This window comes from Suricata suricatta, chromosome 6 (genome assembly GCF_006229205.1).
Source record: "Suricata suricatta isolate VVHF042 chromosome 6, meerkat_22Aug2017_6uvM2_HiC, whole genome shotgun sequence".
Taxonomy (NCBI): Eukaryota; Metazoa; Chordata; class Mammalia; order Carnivora; family Herpestidae; genus Suricata; species Suricata suricatta.
In genome coordinates this window covers 120,085,099-120,104,786 of record NC_043705.1, presented here as the reverse complement: position 1 = coordinate 120,104,786, position 19,688 = coordinate 120,085,099, and the positions used below count along the sequence as shown (strand labels likewise).

Below are 19,688 nucleotides of genomic sequence, written 5' to 3'. Positions count from 1 at the left end.
TGGTAATGGGATGGAAGGAATATTACTTTCCTCTAAGCTTTTGTACGATTTGAATGCTTTTTACCACATTCCTACATTATCTACTCTTATCTATTATCTGCTGAATAACTGTTTAAAAAAAGATTCAGTGCTATTCAGCAAGTTAACACATACTCCGTGTTGGGTATCTATCCGGTCTGTGCTGTGCAATGGAGAATCTTTGCCCTTGGTAGTTTAGCAGAAGAGATAAAGATGTGGGATGACAAAGGAATAGACGAGTTTCAGAGGTAGTCGTAAGGAGGTTTTTGTTTGGGGTATTGTTTTGGTGAGGTGCTTAATTATCTCTCCACATTTTTAAGCGAGATCAGATCATCCATACTGTTGTATATTATATATGATTTTTGTGTTGATACTTTAGAGATTGTACTTTCTTATTAACAACCTAGATGTACCATGTGGGAGAAAAAGAATGTAGCTTTTGATGAAGCATTGACCTGGATTTCTATGACCACTGTATTATGTAATACCTGTATGATCCTAGAGAAGGTGTTTAACTGTTCTGAGCCTCGGTTTCCTCCTCTGTTGTTACACATATAATAGACATTGCAAACACTAGCGCTGTGTGCCAAGCACTGTTGTATTTGCTGTTAATACATTGGCTTTACTTAATTCTCAGAACAAACCAGGCAGGAAGGTATTCTTATTCTCATTTCACAGATAAGGAAACAGCTCAGAAACTATCCCACAGTTGATGCATACCAACTGAGATGCAAATCAATTGTTCTGGCTGGAAGTTTATACTCTTATCCACCACTTTCTTCTGAGCCCTGGTCCCTGCCTTTGGGGCATATCCATTCTTATTTTATGACATCAGTTAGCTAAGGGTGTGCACTGACCCAACAACAGGAGTGATGGAAAGGACACATGGAATTGACACCTCAGTCCCAGAGGCACCCTGCTTCCTGATGATTGATTGCATGTGACCATTGACAGAAGAGCCAGACTGCAGGCCATTGGTCCAGTTGCTGACCTGGGTGACTGTGCTGGTGCTCTCAGTAAAGGTAGAATACGGGAAGAAGATTAGGGGAGAGTGGGAGGGATGATTTCAGTTTTTCGGACATGTTGATTTTGAGATGCAAACGTTACAATGGGGATACAGTGCAAGAGGCTCAGGGTACATAGAGATTTTGAAGGTATTCTTTTGATGTCGAGACTGAACAAGGACAGTTCTGTCTCTGAATGTTAAATGGACAGTGATCCATGAATCAGGTTTTCCTCCTGCATAAGCTACTCTGTAAGTAAGACTTCGCAGAATACTGTGAACTCTTCTTTATGAGTAAAGCAGTGACCTCCCAGCAGTGCCAGATATTTTGTGTCTTCTACAGGTACGCAGTATCGAACTAAGTCAGTCAGTTCAGTCAGACATGTTTACCAATGTGGTTAGCCATTCACCGCTGCACTCAAGTGATCGGTGATGGGACCACACGAGTCAAGGGCTTGAGCTGGTGGTGCAGGGACAGTGTGGCACCCACACACCCATACGGGCAGCTCTCAGCTCACCAAGAGAAGGGAGTGTCCACACAATTGAACAACAGGAACCCAAAGAATGGTGAATGATTTCCGGGCTGGGATTTATGGTTCCTTCAACACTTACTGGAAGTGAGAAGAGAGAGAAAGGGCTTCAGGAAGCTGCTAGAAAGGGTGGCCCCTGAGGCAGGTGCTCCCCTGGTGCTGAGCTCCTTGCAGAGGCTCTTGGGGATAGAGGGCTAGGAGGGAAGCCTTAGGCTGAAGGAGCTTAGAAGCAGTGGATTCACTACGCTCTGCTCTGGAGAAGGCACCCAAGGATCGGGTGTAGAGACTCGAGATGTTCCTCTACTTTGTCTTCTCCCCCAGGGAGCAGAAATACAGAAAAATTGTCAGGGGCAGCTGTAACAACTACCTGACATGTGCTCACAGCTCACTTGGATCCCAGCCCTCAATTTCATTCTCAAAATGCGTTCCAAGGAGCTGCCTCCTGTCTTGGGGGTTTAGTCTGGCACAGTATCGGGGAGTAGGTCCGAGCTATGGACTCTGGAGTCAGACACTTCTAGGTTCATGTCCCAGTTCTGGAACCGAGCCTCCATTCCTTCATGTCTAAAATAGAATAATTATAACCCCCCTCTGCCAGGATTTATATCCCAATTCTGCCACTTACAACCATGTAACTTTTAATAATTTCCTTAAGGGCTTGGCAGGTAGAGTATCCACAGAAACTGTAAACCCTACATCTTTTGCTTGTACCTTTGCTCAGGTACCAAGTGAAAATGCACAGGGACTTGCTGATGCTTTCTGCCAGAGGACTGAGACCCAGGGATGGGGGGAGGGCCGGGGGAGAAGATGGTCACCTGGTTTATGTGTGGAAGTGACTTCTATTTCCTTGCTAGAGAAGAGAGCCAAGCAGAGTTGTAGGAAGAGATTTAGCAGTTGTAAAGGGCTTTGAGAGGCAGAGATGAAAGCCTCACAGTAAGTGATACTGTCATTATCTGTCCCTCACCCACCTGGGCTCCGAGCAGAAGCAGAAAGTAATCCCCTGGCACAGCCCTTATCATAATACCGACTGCTCAATGGAGGGAGTACCTGGCAGTGATGACTTTCTCAGGAAAGGAGACTTGCTGAGAAAATGTTTTCAGTCCATGTTTTAACCTACTCAGTAGTGTGATTTTGTTCATGCCACTTGGGACCAATCTGAGAGTCCGCCGCCACCCTGGTTTCTCCTTCTCTCCAGCATTTTGGTGTCTCCTGCTCCTTAACTGCCACCCCGGTGAGAGCTGGGCAGGCTAGACTTCTGGAACCCTGGAAGGAGAGTTGCTGGTTCCTAACAGCGTTAGCCAACATTCTTTTTGACGTATGGGGAAGAGGGCTTGGTTTGCTCTAAGGTTACCTCTGGATTTTATTTTGCCATTTTCTTCCTGTTCATTCAGATCATGAGAAAACTGAGCAGGCATTTTCAAGTTTGTTTCTCTTTCAAATAGGTGATCAAACCAGCAGGTGTGTTCAGAACAATTGCCTGCAGTAATAACACTTCCGCAGTGTTACAGTTTACAAAGCGCTTCCCAGTGCTCTCCCTAGCAGCACAAGTCCAGGGCCAGACCATCCTTCCTCTGAGTAGTCCTGCACAGGTGTGCAACGCAGCTGAGAAAGCACTGAGGGTCTAAAGGTCCTGGTGACAGACCCAGCTCTGCCATCAACTCACTCACTTTGTGATTTAGGACAAATCTCTGGGCCTCCCGTTTCCTCATCAGCAAATTACATTTCGACTAATGTCTGCTTCCAACTCCAAAATTCTTTCGTTTAAAGTCTGATTTGCCTTCCTCTAAAGCAGAATTAATGGAATAAGATACGTGTTTCCTTTCTACTCGTTGATGCTGTACAATGGCAGAGACCTTTTCCCTTTACCGTTGATCTCCCAACCCATCCACGCCAGTCTTTCCCATCAAACAAGCAGCTAAATTCTTGAGGCTCATGGAGTTCCTGAACTCTGGGTGTGATACACCGGGGTTGGAGTACACCAATGAGGCAGTCTTCTGCCATTCTCTCATAAATCAGAGGAGGAAAGCTGTGGGTCTCTGTTCTTGCTATAGAGACAACAGAGCTATGAAGAGCCTGCAGTATCTGGAAAAGGCAACTGGAATGTAAGCACTGTCTTTTCCAAGCTGTGCATTCCAGGTATTAGAGTACTTGATATTTATGGAACACTGGGGCGCTATCATTCATCAACTATTTGGTCTGGCAGCTAGGTGAGCTGTATCATTGCTATCAGATGAGAAAACACACAGAGCACTTCAGGGCACAGAGTTTAGCCTTTGTGATCACTGAGTATAAAAATTAAGAGTTTTAGGTCAAGCTTCAGCGCTATCAAAGTTGCCCAGAGCTTGCTCCCTGACCCAAGAATATTTACATCACTATGCCCAACCAAGAGAGGTTCTCACTGGTTTTGAAAACAAAAAGAGAAGAATAAAACCCCCCAAACTAGATAAAGGAAGATACTCCCTTTGAATTAAGACAAGAGAAAGAAAGGCACTCCTTTTTCACTCTGCATCATATCAAAGATTCCAAGGTAAATTTAGGAGCAGCTAGTTAAAAAGCACACTTAAGTTTTGAATTTCAAGACTGAGTTTCTGTCTCCAGAAGGAGTAACTCCATTCTTCTTGTCCCCAAAGAGATGTCTCCAGTTCTCCAACAATGATTCTAGGCCATAAACTGCTTCTGCTTCCCAGAGAGAAAACAATGGGCTATTAGCAAAAGATTTTTCTATTCAGAATCTTGTAGATGAAGCTCATTTGTCCCTAATGAGAGTAGACTGCTACCCTTCACATACTGAAAAGAAGTCCTCTGCTTTTAGACACATTGTATCTCTTGAAATTTCATCTTTAAAGCAACTAAGGCAAAACCCAGAGATACGCATGCTTGCTGGTACCTTCAGTTTGTTGATGAATGTGAAGGTAAAGGCATCAAAAAGATCATCGTCTTTTAACACACTGCCTATGGCCAAAGTTATCTTCTTGTTTATTTACTTTTGTCTCCTTGAATTTGCTTTCTTAAGGCAAATTAAATAGTCATATGAAAAAGCTGAGATTCAGCGAGCTTTGTAAATTCTGGCATTACGATGCTTTACACAGGATGGTGGATGATGAAGGAACATGTTATTTTGCCTGGTAGTTTACAATGTGACTTTGCCTCTTTGGTGTACTTGTAACTCCAAGGGCTAATGCATTAAAGCAGACATGATCCTATAATGATGGAGTTCAAAGTTTTTTCAGATTCACTTCCTTGTCTCCAGAAAAAAATAGAACCGTTTGGTCAGAACAGTGATCCACTCACTAGAAATCTGAGCACAACTAGCGACCTTTCTCTCCATGGCCCAAATGAAGTACCCCACTGTCAAAGAAAATTAAAGCAAGATTGAGGAGAAAGCAACCCAGTCCCAAAGTGACTTTTTAGAAATATCCAGGCATCTAGCAGAAATGATATAGATTAGAATACAGTCAAAAAAATTTTTCAAGTCTTATTTATTTAAGTAATCTGTATGCCCAACATGGGTCTTGAACTCATGACCACAAGTTCAAGAGTCCCATGTCCATCCAACTGAGCCAGCAAGATGCCCTGAATTCAGTCAGATTTAAAGATAAAAAATGTGAGCCAACTTTTTTTGCTTATTTATTTTGTTATTTTACTTATGAAACACATTTACATTGCCCAAAATAAAAAAATTACAAAAGGATGTAAATGCCTTGCTATGTTTCTTGTGTGCCTTTAGAATTATTTATGAGTATAAAAATAAATGCATATCTATCCTTTTAATTTACCTTTTGTATACAACTGCTGGCATAGGATATATAGCCTGTTTTACACCTTACTGTTTTGACTTTATGCCTTGGGCATCATTCCTTATTAGCATATAAAGAACCTCCTAGTTCTCTCTTGGGGATGCATTATATGAAAGTATCCTCATTTATTGAAGCAATTCCCAATTGATGGACACTTAGACTATTTCCAACTTTTATATATTATTTGTTAAATGGTAGAGTGAATAATCCTGTACAAAAGTTATCTCCCTCAGGTATAGCTGGTCTGTGGGATATATTCCCAGAATTGAAATTGCATTCACAGTTTCTACTAACTCATAACAATGTTTTCTTTTTCACCAGAAAGGAAGGCAACAGGTGCTGATGATTTTAGTGGGATATTTTTTCAATGGCAATGGGTTGGACATTTAAAAGATTTGTAGGATTATTTGTAAATTTTATTAGCATTTCACATAGTCTATGTCTGTGGACTTTTGGGAAGAAAGCACCAGGCTTTCCAGAGCTCCTAAGGTTCTTCTGATACAGCTGTCTCTCAGAGTTGCATGCCATGTGGACTTGAGTCCGCATCAGTTACCCAGGGCTGGTGCATCGGGGCTCCGCTGGTGGAACAAGACTGGAGCAGGTATTTCCCACCTCCAGCAACAGGAAATACCAGAGGACAAAAGACTGAACCAAGCAGGAGCCCAGCTCTCAGAAAGATGTGGAAACAGAGCAGTGGGAGAGGGTTGAAAGGTTGCCTCAAACTGAGTAGCTTCTCACCAAGAAATGCCTGGAAGTTTGGGGTGAAACAAAAGAACAAGATCAACAGACCTCTTGGGCAGGTAAATTCACCATTATACCCTTGCCCTTCTTGTTAAAAATAAACTAATGGGACTTTATGTCCACCAGCTTCATCAGGCTTGCATGAGATGAGTCGGCCAAGTTCTAAAATAGAAACTTTTATTTGATCTCTCAAAGAATTATTTATTGTCTACCTGCCTTAATAACTGTAATGGCCAAGTTAACAAAGCATTTTTTGATGTATTAAAAAATGCTTTCATATGCATTATCCAGGACTTTAGAATTCATAATAAAGCAGCTAAGATTTATAATGCTTTTGGCTTACATGGTTCTGGTAAAATCAGAACTTTTAGGCAAGATTATTAAAGGTCAAGAGGATTTTAGATACTGCTTTTTCTGATCTATCCCTCCCATTGTGTGGAGGAAAAATGAGAGGTTCAAAGAGATTATAGGATTTGAAGGTGTGGGATGTGGAAAAGGCAGATCTAAGTTTGAAACCCCATTCGGCCAACACCAATTATTGGTCATGTTGCCCAGAACAAGTGGCTTACTCTTTCTGGGGTTCATTCTCCTCATCTGTAAGATGGTGATATTAAATCCTGTAGATTTGATATGAAAAGTAAATCTTTTGAGTAAAGTACTGACTAACATAATTTGCTGGCAGTGTCAAGTCCGGAACCTCATCCCTGATTCTTAGTCCATGAACTTTTACAGCGTCACATCCACTGTCTTTCATATTAAAAAAATCAAGCATTGTGAGAGAAACAGGAATAGGAGCTATCACTCCTAGTCTGAAAATCTAAAAGCCTAAGCCATATGAGAAATCATAGTTCTGTTGAGATCTAGTTCCACAGAACACGACAGACTAATCACACTTTGGAAGAGGGGATGTTCCTGAGGGTAGGCTACTATGCTCACAGAATACAGTGGCATTTGTTTCGAAGCACAGAGCGAAGCGATTCCTCTATTCAGGAAATGTGTTCAACACGATCTGGGCCCAGCGGGTCATCTGAAAGAGAACTAGGTCATACTCTTTGTTTATTCACTCAGCAATATACCAAGCACCTACTGTGTGCCAGGAACTGTTTTAGGGGCTTAATAATTATAGGTGAACAAAAATACATCAGGAAAAATACCTTATATTTTAGAAGGCAGAGGCAACAATGAACAACAAGCATAAGTCAGAAAATTATATTGTGTTTTGGAAGGTAATAACTACTGAAACAAATGAAGCCAGTTAAGGGAGAAGAAAGTTCAGGGTCAGTTCCAATAAGAAGATGACATTTGCACTAAGTCTGGAAGCAAAGCTGGGAATCTCTGGGAAGAGTATTTCAGTCAGAAAGGAGAGCCAGCACCAGGGTCATAAAGTGGAATCATGTCTGAGGTGGTGGAGTGACAACAGGAGGCAAATGTTGAGACAGTATGTGGTAGACTAGGGTGTGAGTTCTGAATATGGCGGAGCTGGGGAAGCAGGCTGGGTGTGGCCATGACATGGCCTTGGGCTTTTACTCCATGTGACATGGGGAGTCATGAGGGACAAAGAAGAGCAATATTCTGACTTGGGTTTCAGAAGTGCTCCCCTGGGCATTATGTTGGGAGTAGACCTGTAGGATGACCAAGTGGAAACAGGGAAACCAGTTAGAAGGCTATGCAGTAGGCCCAGGCATGAAGGAGGGTGATGTTTGAATTTTGGAGCATTCTTTATTTATAAATTAGGGGGAAAAAATGGAGGCATAGGAAAGGTCACATGAAGAGTTAAAGGCAGGGCTGTAATCCCAATATCATTCATTCACCAAACATCTATAGAGCATTTTCTCTCTGAGTGTGTCTATACCACGCTAGAAGCAGGTTAATAAAGAGGCCCAAAACGTTGGCACATTAAACAGACCCTAACTGTTCAGTGCAGCTAACGTGCTGAATGTAGGTGGGACCTGTGGCTTGTTTCTATATGAGACTTTTTCTTCTTGCCACAATATTGTGGCAAAGGTGACAGACGTCATTCCTGTGATTTTGGTGCTTCATACATTGGATCACTGTAGCCTTAAGATAAAGTAGTCCTCATCCATTATTGTTGTTGCAAATGAATGAGAAGATCCTACCTGGGAAATAGTAGTATTTTGTCACATAAAACCACTGTGTGCTATCAACAAAAATTTTGATATCATTATTTTCCTTGAGCCATTTTACATGCAAATGTACAGCATGGTACCCATTCTGGTTAAAGACCTGAAGGCCAAGCTTATTCTGGGTAGGAGTTTGAATGGCCTCTGACTGGTTTGCAGTGTCAATGTTGGAAGAGCTGGTTGGCGCATCCTGGATAGGCATTTGGTAGAATTCATCTGGTGGCCTCAGAATATAAAGTCTTCCTTTAAGGTCAGTGCCACTCTTACTTTTAGATCCTTTTTGACATCTGAGCTCTTTGGGGGCATCATCTCTTTTTCTGGACAATTTTTTATTGAGTAATAATTCTAAAAAGCTTTGGTCTGCCGACCTGTTCATGACAGTTTGGAAATAGGGTAGAAACTTTACTAAAATTTTTCTATTTCAGATGGCAACATTTACCGAAAATTAAATTGGGTGAATTGGTCCAAATTCTCCTTCAAATTATGTCACCTTTTTCTATTCTTAAATATTTTCTGGCTTCTTAATATTTTCTGTAACTTTAGAAGATTAAATATGGACCAAATTCTTAAAAATAGGCCTTTAGCTTTTAACTTGGTGTGCGTGTTTAGCCTTCAAAAGGAAGCCTGTGGCGGTGTGTTCTTTCTGAGGCTCCAACGTGGACATTGTGTCTTAGTTTAGAAAAACGAAGTGATATTTAATCTTCCAAAGAAGTGTTTGTTGTATAGGCTCTCTAAGGGAAACAGTGATCCCCTGAAGGACTCACTTCTTGAGCTTTCTGTATTAGAAGAAAGTATTTAAACAAAAATGCATCTTGGTTTATAGCATTCAACCAGAACCATTTTGAACACCTTAAACATTCCAGCTAACATATTTCCTAGATTCCAGAAATCCTATAAAATACCAAAACCGGAATGATAGAAGACTCATGACTGAGAATGAGCAATCTGAACCGAATTCTGACATCTGTGTGTTATTTAATGTCACCAAGTTGCAGACTGCAAAGTTTGCTTCAGCTGTAACAAACCCATTGGGAAGTTATTCTAATTTTTACGGTTATTTTTGCAGAGTAATCAATAGTAAAGGATCTAGTCTTTTGCATTAAAGATCTGGAAGCCATGAAGGTTTTTATTAGCTCAGGGAACGTCAACCAATGGGCTTCAAGTAAGGCAGAGTCCTCAGCTCTGCAAAGGCAGAGCTCTACCAGAGTGAAGAAAACCACCCCTGCCCTGATCCCTCTAATTGGTTAGAAGGACAGAGAGTAGAGGGCTCTGAGAAGCCTGTGCATCAGGATGTGAGGATGTTTCAGGAAAGGCATTTATCAATGCTGGGTTGTGTAATCAGAAACCTGAACTGCTTACCCAAAAAAGCAGTCTTCACATTCAGAGCACTTCCTCTGTATTTGACACTGACAGCTGGCTGACCTTACCACACTGGCCTCCCCTCTAACATTGCCTGGCAGAACAAAAGCTGAAGAAAAATGTCTTCTGTTTATTTATTTAACAAATGAATTACCAAAAGCTAGATGTTGACTTCGTTAAGTAAAATCAACAAAACCTTTGCCCAACTTGGGCTCTATATCAGTTAAACTAACTCAAAATGGAACAAAAAGGTAGGCAAAATATTGTACACTAACTTAGGCTCTTTACTAGTACCATGACTGTTGAGAGGCCGTGAGTACAGCATAGTAGGTAAGAGTCTGGGCTTGGAGCCGAACAGCCTGGGTATGAAGTCCACCTCAGCCATTTCCCTGGCATTGGGGAAGCAGCTTGACTGCTCCCTGCATTGACCATGGCCCCAACCTCTACTAGCTGTGAGGTTCTGGCAGTTTACCTATCCTCTCAATGACTCCAGTTCTTCATTTGTGAGGTGTAGGCAGTACTAATCCTGACTTCCATGGTCCTCTGAGGCAGTGTGCTTGGAGGGCTTGGCCTCTTGCACGAACTCAATGACTGCTGGCTGTCATCATTAAACACGGGAACCTGAAGCATGTTTTCATTTCATTTCCTTTCCAGCTTTGTTACTGATGGTTTCCAAGGATTAACATGTGTGCAATGGGGCAAGAGAGACAAGCAATTTTAATTAATAAGTTTTATGTAAGTTTAGTTAAATCATTCCAAAGAAAGTGGTTCAATGTAAGCATTTTAAACAGCGACTTAGTACTATGATAACCATATTGTAAAGAGATCTGTGAAGGGTTCCAACATGTACTGGGTACCTCTGGGACATGTCTAGCAGATCCAAGATTATTATTCAAGTGCTTTTAGAGTTTAGGGATTAGAGATGCAGAAGACCCAGGAGCCGGGGGTATCTTCAGGCCTTGGGTACAAGGGTATATCTGTATTTGAGAGGCAGTAGAAAGGGAATTGGGTTTTCTTTAGAATTCCCAAAATCAATCACTTACTAACTCTGTAAACTTGAGCAGGTTAACTAGCTTTGAGCTTCAGTGTATTCATTTTTGAAAACAGACTTGATCATATGTACCTCATAAAGTTGTGATGAGAATCATGCCATCATTGAGTCCATTAAGGGTTCAATGAGTATTCCCCCACCCAACATAATCTCCTCTTTCCTAGGAGTAGAAATGGCTCCCTTGGTAAACCCAGAGATAGTAAACAAACCAAAACATAGTCAGGGACAACACTGATTCAAAGAGTATTTGCAGTGTGCTATCACTCTAAACAACTCTTCAAAGCTTTTGATCTGAAACTATCCATTTTGAACATATAAATGGTGTCTCCTGTGTGTTGTTCCTACTATAAAGAAGAGCTTTTAGAAAATGTGGGTGAGGTTCTGTATTGGAAAATGGAAAGAAACTGAGACATTATAGAGTAGCTGATGCCAGGACTATGCTTCCAAGCAAGATCAGCTTGTTGACTAGAAAAGCTTGAGACTTTGCCCCCTGGCTGTTTTCCTGCTGCTCTGTTGGGCATCTGTCTCCTTTGTGGACTGAAGTTAAGAGATGTCAGGGGCCCTGGGTGGCTCAGCCGGCTGAGCATCCGACTTTGGCTCAGGTCATGATCTCACAGTTCATGGATTTGAGCCCTGCAACAGGCTCTGTGCTGACAGCTCAGAGACTGGAGCTTGCTTTGGATTCTGTGTCTCCCTCTCTCTCTGCCCCTCCCCAGCTGGTGCTCTGTCTCGGTCTCTCTCGAAAATAAATAAACATTTAAAAAAAAAATTTTTTTAATGATGTCATTCACCCACTGCCCAGGACTCATTCACTGAGCTGGCTGACTTGCCCTCCTAGCACCTAGATGAACACTGGTGGCACTGAGTAAATGTGGGATTCGATGGGGGAAAGGAGGAGGAGGTACATGGAGCTCCCAAGGAGGGAGAGTCTGGATACAGCCGGTGTAGCTGTAAGAGAGAAGAGCATAGTCAATGTTGGCAAGAGTTAGACTTGGGAAATAGGATTGAATGCGTGTAGGTTTAGAAAGAATAATCCCTTCCTTCATTTAACTGGCTTGTCTCTACCTATATTACTGGTAGAGCAGCTGTTTTACAGTTTTTTCCCTAAATGACAACTTAAATAATATAAATTTCTTAAACAACTTAAATAATTTAATTAATGAATAACTTCTGGACTATTCAGGATCCTACCCATATTTGGAAATATTGTGTATTTGAGTGATTACATGTCTAATGGCAAACACCCAACTTAGAAGTGAACTTGTAAAACCAAGTCTGGTCTTAACTTGTCATTTGGGAGATGTCTAAAATTCCTAATAGCCTAATATGGTCAAATTCCAGGTGACCAAAATGAGTATGTTGTGTTTATTGGACCCATTTTATGTTATAATTGAATGACAGATGTTTAAATGCATTTGAAAAAAGATCAGAAAACAATAAATTCCAGTGAAATTCCATTTGATAGGAAGTAAAGTAAGATTTATAAATATTTATTTATTTACTTATTATAAGATGAAGCACTTATTTCAGTGTGACCTGGCCTTTATATGAGCAAGCAGGAAAGAACCAGATATTACCAGAGTCTTTTATAATTTTCATGTGCCAGTGAGGATGCTGTGTTGAATAATGCACACTGAAAATTGGAATTAAATGCCTTACCTCAAACCACGTTCCAGGAAGATTAAAGGTTCAATATTTTCAAACAAAGCAAGCAAACAGTCAAAGAAGGAATTAAATATTTATCAAATTTGGAAGGAGGGAAATTCAAGTTTATAACTCTTGAAGAAATCACCTAGTAAAAAAAGGTATGCAAGACCATATTTTATAAAAATGCAAAACACTTGTATATTTTAGAGGATTTAGAGTTTTAGAGAAATTGTTCTAGCAAATATGTTACACATAGGCAAATGGTAATTATTATGTAAAGAATTTATACCAAATACATACACACACATAAATTCTTAAACTATTAGAATTTAGTAAATGCTTGGAGAAAACACAATTAGGAGAAATGGTCAACATCATTAGATATTATGTAAATTGAAAGGAAATAAAAAATACATACTATATAATCACATTCACAAATGTTTGTTTTAACAATTTTTATGGTAATTCTCTCTGTATACATAATATTAAAGCCTTTTCATTCACTAATGGAACATTAAACTGTTGGGCCAACCCACTGGGAAAACAATTTGATAACATGAATCAAGGTAGTCATATTCTTTAATACACTGGTTTCCTTTCTCTAAACTACACTAAAAATATTGCTAGTTATAAAGTAGCCTTCATATATTCATCATAGTGTTCTTCATAAAAGTGAAAAAAATGCTAACCGACGTAACTATTCAACACAAAGAAGGTATTAAGTAAATCTTGGTACAACCATTGGATCTGGTATCACGAAGCCTAAAAGTGATACTTATGGTAACTACATGTGGAAAAGTATATTCTGTGTGATTTCCATGTATTTAACTCTGTGCGAGAACATTCTGGAAAGAAACTCACAGACGCATCAACAGTGGTTGTCTTTGCTCTATTGGAGAGGTAAGAAGTACATGTGGTGGTCAAGAATGTAAGCTCTGAGTCCAAACTCCTGGGTTTAAATCCCAGCTCTTTCAGTTGGGTAGTTTTTTTTTACTTTGATATTGAGTGGCTATTGGAATCCAGCAAGTTTGACAGATTTCTCCATCAGTACACTGTTGGTAAAATAGTACCTACCTCCAGGGGTTTTTGTGAGGATTAAATATAGCAACTCAAGGAAAGCACTGACAATGGCTGGCAAGTGGGTAAGAGCCCAGTAAGCGTTAGCTATTTGCTATTTAAGTGAGAGAACCAATATAGGCAGGCTTCTGCCTTCTCTTTTCCGTGTTTTCCAGCTTACCTTTTTCTCTCTCAAACATATTACTGTTACATTGGGCAAAAGCAATAAATGTTTTCCTAAAGGTCCTGAAAACTGGATCAGCCAGATTTTCTAGTCACATAGATTCAGATTCTTAATTGCAGTTATCACAGTATATAATCAAAGCATGGATGCTTCACAGTTGCTGAGACCCAAGAAATGAAATTGGGATTGCTATAATACTTGAAATGAACTTTGTGTCTCATTTCCTAAGACAAGGAGCCCATTTCATAAGAAGTTAGGATAATCCCATTTCCTTAATGGACTGCTTGCTTCCTTTGGAAAAACTTACGTCCACCCAGTTTCTCTCCCTCTACCCCAACCTCTAGCTTCTAGATAACTCAGTACTTCTCTATAAGGCACATGTTTTAGTAGTAGGGCAAAAATTTTGAAAATATTTACAATAATGGAATAAGTAAATTTTCCTGGCGAAGGAAACTAAATTCAGGAGATGGGGGAGGGAGTACATTTATTCAATAGATTTGTTGATTTCCAAACACTTTGAAAGCTACCATGTGTAATTCAATTTATATATAAAGCTACTTTTAAAATATATTTTAAAGTTCCAGGAGCAGAAGGAAAATGAAGGGGGAAATTGCTTTCTCTTTCTCTTATTCCCCCCTAAGTGTTCAGGGAAAATTTTTGGGAAATGGTCTCTGCTCATTTTGGAGTCTTCTCTTGCCAGAAAGTAACAAGTCTGTACAATACAGTTGCCAAGGCAATATCAAAACCATGTAGACAGAAAGCATGGTGTACATACAGGGAGGTGATGGAAATGGATTAACAATGCGAACAAGAGGAATTTTTTTTAATTGGAAGAAATAAAATCATACTGCCCTTTAATAAGTGGTTGTGCTAGCAGTCCTAACATCTGTTGTTACAAAGGAAATTCATTATAATAATGGGTTTTTTTCTACATCGCCTTGTTCATGGATACATGACTTGTCTCTCAGTTATGTCCCTATCTTTGTAACTCTGTACTGAGCCACGTCAAAATTGGTTCTACTGCATTTAAGTTAGACAAAGAAATTTTTCATTTGCTAAAGCCAGTCACATTTTTTCTCTAAGTCCTACTTGAAGCCATGGATTCAGCCAGACCCTTCCAGACGGAAGAGACAGGCATGCCCCTTGCTCCTAAAGCAGCACCAATATTTGCTGCTTAAATAATGTACTCTGGTCAGACAGGAGTGACCACTTCTTCATTTTCCCAGGACTGTTACTTGAGGTTTTAAAAGGGCTCATTTTTTTTCCCATCTTTTCTTTCCCCCTTCAGGTACAATCCTGGGATTTACCCTCCGACCATACAAAATGAGCTACCGGGAAGTCAAGTACTTCTCTTTTCCTGGGGAACTTCTGATGAGGATGTTACAGATGCTGGTGTTACCACTTATAATCTCCAGTCTTGTTACAGGTACCATATGCAGTGTTGTTTGTTTGTTTGTTTGTTTAAGTGTGCTTACTGTAAAAGATCGCATAGAAAAGCAAATGCTTTATTTAGGTTTCTGCTGGATGCATGCTCTGTTCTAGAAAAAAAAGTCCCTTCAAAAATGATGGAAAGGAGGCTTTAGTAATGCATGAATGATTATAACTCTCGTATTTTACCAATCACAAGAGGAAACGGATTTAAACAACCACGTAATCTAGTCTGCCTCACTACGAAAGAGGCACCCTGCTAAACACTACACAACCAGCCTTCTCTGACCACAGCGATATAGTTGACAACAGCGTACAACAGGTCTGTTTTCTCACCCTCTTATCCCACCCAGATAACATCTGGTTGGACAGCCTATTAGCTATTGATGCAAGAATGCTTGTTCTCAGAGCCACCAGGACTTGAGCGGGAGCCTTCCTGGAAGCCTCATCAAGAGGTAATGCCCACAACACACTCACCAATTCTGCTGCCACCAACACTTTATCTTTTCCTGGTGAACCCGCATGATTTCATTTCCTTCTCGAGTTGTCCCCCACCCCTGTTACCTTGGAGGCTGGTGGGAGAATGGGGAGGGGGCGGGCGATTTCCCCATCTGGATATTTTTGTCAGCTGACACTTGGATTTTCCACCAGTGGAAGCTTTGCAGGGTAGGATCTATTTTCTGTGACAGTAAGATAACAGTTGACTCCTGCATGGGAAGTACTTGAAGAGTCATTGTACACGTGACTGGCGAATACAAATGGAGCCAAGAGGTTGGAAAAAAAAGATTACTCTACGCTCCTTCCTGCCCACTCTTCTCTTTCCCCAGCGCACACCTCTGACAGGAAGAAAGAATGTCCATAGAAACTGTCCCAGCAGGATGGTTTCTAGGTTTGTAGCTAAAGCCTTGAACTCAGGTATTACGGACCTTGTTCTCTTTTCCACCGTTGGCGCAATGTCCCTCCATGGGTACCTCACTCCACCTCTCTGTGAGCTGGCTTCAAGCATCTTCTCACCTCCCAAGAAGTCCTCAAGGATATTTATAATCTCTTCTCAAGATCTCTGTGTAGTAAGAATTTCATAGCACAACTCAAAAGTCATGGGGCAAGATTCTGAATGCTGCATGCCTGCAGGGGCTGGCCTAACTTGGACAGGAAATATGTCAGCTCTTCGCCCAGTGCCTTGTGAATCTCTCCTGGCTTCCACTTGTTCAGGTCTTTAAACAAGTGATTGCACGTACACGAGTCTCCCGTTGGAGAGTGAACTGCCCATAAAGCAAGCGTGTAGGCGGGATGATTAGGATGCTTGTTTTTGAAATGACCTGGCCCATTGCTGACCGGGGGTAATCCTAGCAGTACCAATTCTTATCACAAAAGCTAGATTCATGCTGACAGGAGCAGACATTCTCATTTTATTATCCACGTGTTGATACTTTTCTGGGAAGCATGTTCTCGCAGTAGCTCTTAGAAGACAGAACTCACATGTGCCATTTTATTTGGTGGAGCAAGTGCCCCTCTTTGCATCCCTACTGGCTAGTGTCTGACTTGAGTCACTGCAGTCTTCCTGGACGCAAACTTCAGGGGTTCTGGATTCCTTTGTACTGTCTTTCAAGGGTGGGACCAGTATTTAGAGTTTCTGCTTTCTGGTATTTGTGCTGAAAACCCACATGTTACTCTTTCTAAGAGGAAAGCCCTTATTTGGTACAATTAGAAAAAATATTATTTCCCCTTAATAGCAATCTTTGTCAACAATTACCTCCAAGTGGAATTTCCTGATATTTTCTAATACTTAGTACATCAAGCTTATTGAAGGAATACAAGCTTTTCGCAGAAAATAAACCATGATGCAATCTCTTTGCATGGTTAAAAAGAAATTTGTGGGCAAACCTTGGAAAAACTAGCAACATTTGTAATATTGAAAGGAATTATAAGCTGCAAGCAACCAATATGAAATAAACTTTTAACGTGTAACCTACTTCTAAGTTGGGAATGCTGCCACTTGGGACCAGTAAGCGAGTCTTAGCCCTTTTCCAGGACTGTGTTAAGACAAGGGATATATGGGTGCCTGGGTGGCTCAGTTGGTTGAGCATCCAAGTCTTGATTTTGGTTCAAATCATGGTCCCAGGGTTTGGGATCAAGCCCCGCATCAGGCTTCACATTGAGTGTGGAGCTTGCTTGAGATTTTTTTTTCTCTCTCTCTCTGCCCTTCTCCCAAATGTGTGCACTCTCTCTCTCCAAAAAGAAATAAAAGGGGATATAATTTAGTTTGCCTAAGATCTTTGTAAGGTATTAATCTCAAAGGATTAATTTCCAAGCTACATAATATTTTGGATATTTATGATCAATTAGCAGTGAACGATTGATACAATAAGACTTTCCTTTAGGGTTTTAAATACAGTGATTCCAAACCAAAATGGGGGCAGAGGGTGTGACCCAATGGGAATGAGGAGGAGGGGGAGACTCTACAAATTACATACATCCCTAGAGGATCCCTGTGTGTGTTGAGAGATGCTACTGGAGAATGTGTTGTCTAGAGAGGGAACAAAGTCAGGTCCATTACTTTAGAATGGAAAGGCATACTCAAATGCCTCCCATGGCCAAGCAGGTGATGATTATATATGAAGCTGCCCTTTCAGGGTACTTTTTATTTTCTTTCTTTGATAGAGTCATGATACAGAGAAATATTTTGTGTGTGTGACAGGAGAAGTAACAGGGACAAGTGTGATGATGAGTAAAAAGTGACCTAGCTGCACAATCATGTAGACAATAAGAGGCAAGGAGAGGAGCACCTGGGTGGCTCAGTCAGTTAAGCATTTGACTTCAGCTCAGGTCATGATCTCACCACTTGTGGGTTCAAGCCCTGTGTCGGGCTCAGTGCTGACAGCTCAGAGCCTGGAGCCTGCTTTAGATTCTGTGTCTCCCTCTCTACCCCTCCGCCACTTGCACGCCATCTCTCTCAAAATAAAAAATGGTAAAAAAAAATTTTTTTAGAAAAAAAAAGGAGGCAAGGAGACTATGGCGACCTGAAAAGTATCTGCTTCAACCAATTGTTGCAGTGTGTCAACAAGGGCCAAATCTTCCAATTTTTTTAAGAGAGTTCAGAAATCCAAACATTTTTAAGAACCTCCTAGTTTTTCAATGTTGATACAATTTACAGAACAAAACATTGCAAGCCAGACAAAGTTCATCTGCAGGCCAAGTCCAACTCTTGGGCTACAATATAAGGACTCAGGTGTGCATGTCAGTGGTATTAATCCTAAAAAATGCGCTGCTGGGCTGGCGCACCCATAGAGCTCTCGCTGGGTTTCCTTATGGCCTGAATCACGTGTTGACAGTTCACGCCAGAGCTCAAGTCAGCATGTGCTACTAAACACCATATTTATCGCTACTTAAACAAGTAGCTATTGGAAAACCTCTCCTCTCCATCTTCTGTGTCACAGTTGTGTTGGTCTTTCCTGCTCCCAATAGGAAGACCAGAGTAAGAACTCAGGGGTGATGCTCCCACAGAAAGTATTTCCCAGTACAAAAAATGTTTGACAGACTTAATGCTTTTAAGTCAAAAAGTCCCAGAGTTTCGACAGAAATGGAAATGCATGAAGCCCTTACTGTTGGATTATGTATTTTGCTTTAGAAGTTTCTGTACATTTCATTGTACTAAAGTCACATTTAAACTAAGAAATCTAGGGGCACCTGGGTGGTTCAATCGGTTAAATGTCCGACTTTGGCTCAGGTCATGATCTCATAGCTTGTGAGTTTGAGCCCCACATCGGGCTCTGTGCTGACAGTTGGAGCCTGGAGCCTGCTTTGGATTCTGCATCTCCCTCTCTCTCTGCCCCTTCCCACTCATGCTCTGTCTGTCTCTCTCAAAAATAAATAAACATTAAAAAAACAATTTAAACTCAGAAATCTAAGTTAGGTTCCATACTTGAAACATTCATGTTTGTGAATTGTGGCCCTAAAGGTCCCATAAGCCGTGTTCTCCTTTTCCCAAATTTGAAATTCCAGTCATTCCAAATATCCTTGATGTGTATTAGCAATTCCAGAAGCTGCCAGAGAGAAGCTGTGAGCAATGGCTAGATGTGTACTCAAGTACCTGTGTTTTTGAAGAGGAAGAATAAGTCTGTGCCAACACACCACACACTTAAAATGGAGGTTTGGCGCCAATCTCTATTGATTTGGTCAGCAGAGGCTGCCAGACTAGATATTTCATGCCAGAAATATGAGTCGGTTTGGCTGCCTTCGCCTGATTAAATTCACTAGATAATAATTAAGCCCCACTTCAGGTTGTACTTTGTGGACACAGCTATCAGAAAACTAGCTTTCTTCTCTTCTCATCTCTTCCTTTCCTCCTCAGTCTCCTACCTCAGAGGGAATCGTTTGTGTCTCCCATTTTCTGGAAGCCAGGAGCACCACTTGACAAACCACCTCTGGGAGCTGGGTAATGGTGTAAGTAAGAGGAAGCAGTAGGGGATGTCCACAACAGTAGCAGCAGTGTCTGGGACTGTGGTAGGACTCCCTGACGCTGAGATTATAAGACAGATGAAGTTTCTCTTCTAACATTCATTCATTCATTCATGGCTGTTTTTTGAGTTCTTACTATGCCAGACACTGAGCTAGGCACAAGAGATACATGAATAAGAAGATATGGTCCCCAAGAGGAGGCATGTTGGGTGGAGAGGGAGAGCTTCCCTGCATCTCTTAAATCACACGATATACGTAAGCAAACCCTAATTCCAACT

At 41.0% G+C, this 19,688-nt stretch overlaps 1 protein-coding gene across 1 annotated transcript in view; it reads left to right on the top strand.

Moving 5' to 3' along the window:
• Positions 1-19,688, top strand: part of SLC1A3 (solute carrier family 1 member 3) — a 78,903-nt gene that overhangs the window by 5,594 nt on the left and 53,621 nt on the right. Inside the window, exon 3 of the mRNA XM_029940990.1 lies at positions 14,813-14,950. Coding sequence (XP_029796850.1) covers positions 14,813-14,950 — 138 coding nt within the window. The remainder of the gene's footprint in view (positions 1-14,812; positions 14,951-19,688) is intronic.